At 38.1% G+C, this 7,691-nt stretch overlaps 1 protein-coding gene across 1 annotated transcript; it reads right to left on the reverse strand.

Annotated features, from left to right (window-relative positions):
• Positions 1-4,384: 4,384 nt before the first annotated feature.
• Positions 4,385-7,203, reverse strand: LOC134839404 (cleavage stimulation factor subunit 3-like). The gene has a single exon (XM_063854942.1). It carries the CDS (start codon positions 6,754-6,756, stop codon positions 4,465-4,467), a length of 2,292 nt encoding a protein of 763 aa, XP_063711012.1. The 5' UTR covers positions 6,757-7,203; the 3' UTR covers positions 4,385-4,464.
• Between the last annotated feature and the right edge of the window lie 488 nt (positions 7,204-7,691).

The following is a 7,691-nucleotide window of genomic DNA, read 5'->3' on the forward strand; positions in this document are numbered from 1 at the left end:
CGCAATACTGTTGACTCGCGTGTTGCACTCGTGTTGTATCAAAGCGAATAACAGGAACAGAAGTAAAACATCCCGTATGTCTGATAATGTATATCAAAGTGAATTAAAGAGAGTAACTTGGGGGCTGAAATTAGTGGGATTTTGGGGCTGAAATGACTGCGGCGGAAACAAGTGGGCACGGTTTTAAAAATATAATTGAAAAAAAATTGCTTCGACAGATACATGGGGGTCAGCCGGCACCCCACCTCTCATCACATATATACTACTGATATCCTTACACAAAGCAAACAGCCGAAAATACGGCAGAAAACTCTCAAGCCTTATAGCACTGGCAAGCTAGAGTAAAATGTGATGGGGACCGATCGTTTAGCAGACCAATCTTTTAGCATAAAAAGTGAAAATTGAGTCTTTTAGCAGACCAACGTAATAAAGTGATGGATGATTGATTGACAGACTCAAAAAGACGCTGAGTCTGGAGCGAAGCTTCCCAATTAAGTCAAATATCTCACGATTTGTCAACAAAACTATCAACTTCAAAAACACAACTGTCTAAATTAGCGGCAAAACAAAGATTTACGCGCAGAATAACACTTGTATTGAATTGAAGCACAGCGGAGCACGTGCTCGCTAATCGCCAATGCCCCGTATAAAGTTAGCTATCACACTTTATAATTGTTCTGAGTCTGCTAAAAACCGGTCTGCTAAAAAACCGGTCTGCTAAAATCCCTAGCACCAAATGTGACACAGAAAGATGAGGCAAATCTATTTTAGAGAAATAAACAAGACTGCTCGTAAATGAGAGCGAAGCCCTGAATGTTCCGACTGTCCCTTAATTTATTTATATAGAACAGTTTTTGGGGAAAAAACATTGAAAACCTATAAATTTTGGACAATATCAAAGTGTGAAATGTTGAATCGTACAAAATTAATGCGACCAATTAGCTAGCCTCATGTCAATTTGGAACCATTTTGCTGTGGGGGATCATTCGCCGCGCATGAATAATTCGCGTTACGCTCTCAGCATTATGAATAAACTCTTCAAAGCGCGCATAAATTTGGTTCATTTCAAACCCACAGAACTTAACAAAATATAATTGGAGGTAAAATAACTTTTTAAATTTGAACTCATGAAGTCGATATCTTCAATGGGGTATAAGTAATTTCTGTTGAAAACTATTATCTCGAGCGGCGAAAAATGACTGAATAAAAAAACCACACCGAGCATAAATATTCTGTTTTCTTCAAAAATCGGAACAATTACATCAGTAGCATATCATGTGAGCCAACCGAAAAACAATGTAAACTATTTCATCCAGTAACGCAGTCAAATTTATGAAACAGCTGCGTACTAAACAAACAATTTATACGGTGTCCGCTGTCAATTCCTCGTAAGATCACTTTTTAGCAGGGAACTGGAAAATGCGTTAACAAGACAAATTTGAAAGTTTTTGTACTTACTTTTCAGCCATCAAAACGAAATAGAAAAGGGATATAATACGACCAAAAGGTTATTGTTATCTGCTGCCTGCTGTTAAGTAAATAAAAGTAATCATGTGACTCTCAGACGGCAATTTTGTACAGTTCATAGAAACCAAAAAAGGCTACATACAATTCTCCGTGAACTTCTGACAAAAAGAAACAGCTTAAATCCAATTGAGTCAGAGCGCTATCACTTGCTTATGCTCAATTCATATTGGCTATTACAACTTGAAAATTTATCTGTTCATCACGCTCTTGTTTTTCGGACACTCGTAACGAAAATAACCGAGAATTTGTGCTCGGGGTGGTTTTTTCTACAGACACAATTTGAATTTTTAACTAGCCATTTGGACGATTTTTTTCAAATTTCATTCAAAAGTTATTGTTGTCATGAGCTTAAATTTGAAAAGATATTTTACCAGTGATCATTTTATGTAGAGTATGGGGGTTTAAATACTGCCATTTTTGGACAATTAACACGCGATATAATTAGATCTATTAACGCGTAAGCGAAGATTTATTCCGTCGTAGAAGTCGTTCCAAATTGGTTGAAGGAAGCTTATTTGCCATAACTGATTTGTTACTAGGAGCGAAATCTATCATTTATATGGAGTGTGGGGGATGATTTTCACAACAAAAAAACTCACATAAAAAAATTGTTTTATTACATTTAACTTTTTTCGTGTTATTACAGCGCCATAGTCTTGTTTAACTCTATTTTCTTTAAAGTTTTTTTGTTCCTTTGTAAGTTCTTTTACGCACTCGTCATTATTTTGTTGAGGGACGTAATCCATAGTTCTTGGATCATCTTCTGCCGCACGAAAAATTGAAATCATTGCCCAGTAACGCAGCAAAATGTACAAAGCATTTGTCTACAAAACTTACAAGCCGAGACTAACTCAATCGAAGAACCAAGAAGCCGATAACTTCAACATGTTCTGTATTCAAAAAACCCTCGCTATTAATAAAACAACTCCATTAATGGCCATGCTCTGAGGGCACAATGTATTTTTGTTCACCATCTGACCATGAAACTCATATCATTTTCGAATAATACATGAACTAACAAGGATAGCTGGAAGCTGTGCAAATACACAGAATATTCCGACTGGAGTTCTATTTGAAGCAATGAAAATTTTTAGCAAAAAAAAAAAGAATCGAAATCTTCACTAAAAAAATTTTTGTTTTCTTTATTATCAAGGAGAGGTTCAATTGTTTAATGATCTGCAAGAATGAGTTGATATTGGTTAAAAAACTAACTACGTTACACTGCATTAGAAAAATTCAGACCAATTTTTCTCGAAACTGATAGCTTCTTTCATTTTTCTTGGAATCCGAATCACGGCCATTGTCTTTTCGAACTTCACGAAAAACTTAAGAGGCGAAGCTGAGCTTCGCAAAAACTTACAAGAACACGACTAAAAGGCAGCTCTAGAAAGTGCAATAAGAAAAAATAGAAACAAGCCTCAAATTAGCGAAAACTCGGATAGGTCTAGGATTCGATCTGCGACCTACTGCAATCAAGAGATTTTGAGTCTCACTATTTATCACTAGTCACGAATAAAGCAGCTACATATGCTAATAAACTGCCAATGCGATTCAGCAAAAGTAGCACCAAATACAAATAGACACAACTTTGCAAGTCATAAATTGGATTATAACAAACTGAAGGCATCCACACTAACTTTACATGTAACTAATCGCAAAGCATAAAACCACATTAAGTGTAAATTATGCATTTCAAAAAATGCGAGATATATTAAATTAGAAAATTTCTGAAATCAAGTTTTCAATATTGTTATGTTGTTTGAAACAAATCACTTATTTCGGTTCATTTGATGAATTAGAAGTGCATGAACTGTGTTAACTTATTACTATTCGAATGTCTAGGACCGTGCTATGAATAAGCTGTAAAGGTGCCCCAAAAGTGGCACCAATATTTGCGACTTAGGTTGGAAAAAAAAGAAGGTTCGAATGAATAGTCGCTTCGCAAATTTAAAAATTCTTATAAAATAGTCATTTTATTATCTGTCAATTCAGACAACTGTTTCGTCAATAAATTTTCACTGTCATTCTTTAACAATATATTCCAGCAACCATGTCCAAGATGCCTCTTCATTTAAACTCACTTGATGAAAGTGGTGCGTGTCAACTGTTAAATTGAGTTTGTTTTGTCACAGCATAACAATAAAGTTTTTCAATTAAAGTTTGTTACTCTACTATCCATCTATCCCACAAATGACCACGCCGCGTCATCTCTTCGTCTGTCAGAGCATCTTCAAACACGACTAAATTACTCGGCTTAGTGTTCGATCGGCTCATTCTCTGCAGCGGACTGCTCTTGAAGTCTGGCTTTGTGTAGAACTCAATCAAATCTTCCAGACAGTTGATCTGGTCAATGTAACTGGATCCAACTCGTTTTCCAAGAGTGTTTCCACAGTAAGCTAAGAACCTGAACTTAGCAACTGGGTCTGAAAAGGGTTCCGATCCTTCCCATAACTGCAGATGCTCATGATGCAAGCTTTTGATGATCTCGTCAATATTTCGCTGGGGAACGTAATCCTTAGTTCTTGGATCTTCTTCTACCGGGCGACTGAATGTTTTCCGTGCATCTATTTCAGGCACCGTTTCTTCAGGGAAAAATTTTGACTTCAATTTGTGTACTAAAGAGCTTGAATTTCTACTAACTGAAGTTGAGATAGATTGAAAATCGTTGCAACGACTTGGTACAAATTTCAAGCAGTTGCATTGCAAACAAAAAATAGTTCTCATTCGTAGCATTGTATCTGAAATGGAGAGCTTTTCAGACAAAAACTCAATTCAAATTTCTGGGGGTGCAAAACTACTTTCTAACAAAAGCAGCCACTCACTTCAAACTGATACAGTAATATAATTTTAAAAAGCGTCAAATTAAAAATATATTTATTGCAACAAAGAAAAAGACAAAAAGAGTTACACCTACGGTACTAGTCTATTTGATTGCTTCTAGTTTTGAAAACCGGACGAACTTTTCATTTGCTGGCGCTGCCTATAAATATCGTTCACCGGTGGATTCTGAGCCACATTTGGGTACTTAGTGGCTCCTCCTGAGGGCAACCTACTTCCAAAAGCTCCCGAACGTCGCCTCATTCCTCCCTCATCATCATCGCTATCCTCTTCTTCCATAATCAGGGCTCTTTTTAGCCCCACTTGACCTCTGACCTCGGATCCTGACGCCTCTGGCAATTCTAACTCCAACATTTGCTTCATAAATTCGTCCAGAATGACAAAAGGTCCTTGGAAACAGTTCGGAGGCGGGAGCTTCCTAAGAATTGACGCGGCGGCGGGAGGAATCGGGAAGTCGCCTCCTGGAACTATCAAGCTCTCCGCGGCTGAAGATCGATTCGGCTTGAATGGAATCATTTGAGTTGTGTCCGGAAGTGGATATAGCTGGGATCTCGAGGAGATTTCGTCTCCATATAGACCTCCCGATGTCACAAACGCCGCAGCCGATGTCAGAGGAGCTATGTTTTTAAACTTCTTCTGCAAGTGAGGCAAAGCTGTTTGGTACTGCATGGCTTTGAGCTGCGCTTCACTGACTGGAACTAAATCTAAGAACTTGTATCTGTCTATCAACATTTTAGCTTCTCTGCCCTCGAAGACTTCAGGAAAAGCTGTCATCCTTTTCTTCTCTACTTTTTGGATGCTTGCCAAATCACCGCATAGAGATTCAAATGATATATAGTTTTCCCAGACTTCGAGGCAGTGATCGGGAGTTTTAGAGGCCAAAGCTTTCTCAAAGAGAACTCGGGTGTTATTTACATCGTTAAGATGAGACAAGAAATCCAAATACGCTGTAATATACGCAGTTTCATTTTGGTGTTTTCTCAGACCAAGCTCGAATATTTTATACGCGATATTTTGATCTTTACTACAGTAAAACTCAATTAAAGCAGCAGCTACGTAAATAAATGCTCCTGATCGCTTATCTTCTCGTGCTCGTTTGAAAATTGCTCGGGCGGTTTTAATGCCCTCTGAACGTCGGGCAAACTTCATGAACTGAATATAAACTAACGTAGGGTCCAAATCTTCAACGGCCAAAGCTCGCTCGTAGATCTGATGAACTTTGGCCATTTTCATTCGGGACTCTTCATAATCTGCGTATGCAAAATACATAAGGTGGTTGAGTTTCATGAGATGACTGATTGCACGCTCATGCATATTAGCCACTGAATCTAAGAACGCTTTAGAATTTGCTGAATCTCCCTTTTGATTCAATATTTGAGATACCTGTTGAAGCCACGCGCATACTTCGCACCACACATCTGGATGATGCCCAAAGACTAGCAAGCACTGCTCGTAAGAATATGTGACTCTCTTTGATATGAACAGGTAATCTTCACTGCCTAGAGGGTTATCCTTTTCCCACTTAAAATACTTTCTCCAATGTTCCAATTGAGATCGCTCCTCCGCTATTCCGGCAGCAGCCAAGCCAGATCGGTGTCCCGGAGGAACTGCTGGAACGTTTCGGATCAGGTGTCGGGTAACTGCTTCGTACTCTTTGGCAACTTTCCTCGCCGCTATATAGTCCCTGGTCTTTTCTTCTATAATCTTCTTAGCCAGTAAATGATTCACGCTGTTCTCAAAGCTATTGTACTCTTTCCAGAGCGTATCTACATTGATCAAAGGAGTCGCACACCCTCTTTGGTAAATTCTTCTCACTGCTGTTATTTTCTGGTTTTCAGCATACGTGCCCTGAGCTTCGATTCCTTTGAGGAAAACTAAATAATCGTTCCAGATTGTGTACGCCATAATATCAGTTCCAACTTTTTCTAGTGCAAAATCATACGCATTCGCCATGTTTTCCTTGAAATTCGGTAAATTTCCTTTGGTTTCGCGAACATACGCAAGATATGACTTCCACAGCTCAAGATTCAGCACTTTCGTGAGACATCTTTGGAAGAGCTTTTCCACTAGCTCATAATTCTGCAACTTGACTTCGAAATCGATGTAAATTTTCCAATACTTTCCACAAGTAGGAAACTGGTGCACAAGACGTTCATACGTTCGCCTCGACTCTTCTTCCAACATGTTGCTCGTCTCTTTCACTAAAACACTCCAGCATTCCACATTGTACGGATCTTCGGCGATGCCTTTCTCAGCACGTTCAATTTTACTCCCAAGACGCATGCTTTGACTGGAGAATTCTGTGACTGGTTGCGGAGGCACCGAATTGTTAGACCTATGAGATGAAGGAACTCCATAGCTCACAGGAGCTCCAGTGATCGGATCTCCCATAACTAATTTATCAAAAACAACCTAAAATCAAGCTGTTCATTAAAATCGGCTAGAATAATGTGACCCCAAAACATAAGACTAGAGCAGTAAATTTGACTTCTGATATCTAAATAATCGCTATCGATAACAAATGCTTCTAGATTCTTTTAAGATCTGGTCGCATAAACGAAACATCCGGATTGCATGTCGAGATGAGAAGACTAACACGATCAAGGAAGTTAATTTAACAGAGGCAATCCGGAGCTTTGCACCACTCACACCAACATAGCATTGCTAGATAGTAGACAAAAACCCAAAGCAACTTAAAGAAGGAAAAAATGTTTGGTTCACTTTCGAAGAATATTAGAAATTGACGAACCTGCAATTGTTTAATCGCTTACATTTATCTGCAAAAGCACCACGATGATATAATTTTGACAGAAAAAAAAAGACGTACGTAGATTATCAAATAATTCCTTTTTTATTGATATTTTAACAGCCCTGCAAAAAATCATTAAATAGTTATGTTTTTGCCATATTGAGAGAGTTACATTATGCGTGATAAAAAACTAAGTCGGAAAAAAATGAAACAAGATATGAAAAATAAAAAAAACTAGGTCTACCAAAATTTTGAATTTCTCGACATGTCTCGATAGAAAGCCATTCCTAAAAAAATCCCAGAGACGTGAATAGTAAATTAGCAACGGATCAAATCTTATAAAGAGTCATAAAATTCGACAATCTTTGAGCAGACAAAAATTGGATACGAAAAAACATGATAAAAAATCCCGCATGATAAAAATCATGATAAAGTTTTAAGTCCCACCTGAAGCAACAATGAACAAGACTTGCACTTGCAACCAATCTGACAATCTTTGAGCAGAGACCAGCTGAGCAAAAAAAATGATTTTATGGGATGAACTTGCAATTGAATGAGTTGCTTACAGCACACGCAA

This window comes from Symsagittifera roscoffensis, chromosome 2, assembly GCF_963678635.1.
Source record: "Symsagittifera roscoffensis chromosome 2, txSymRosc1.1, whole genome shotgun sequence".
Taxonomy (NCBI): domain Eukaryota; kingdom Metazoa; phylum Xenacoelomorpha; order Acoela; family Convolutidae; genus Symsagittifera; species Symsagittifera roscoffensis.

Coding starts and splice junctions, on each gene's coding strand:
- LOC134839404 (XM_063854942.1), bottom strand. CDS start 6,756: ATGGGAGATCCGATCACTGGAGCTCCTGTGAGCTATGGAGTTCCTTCA.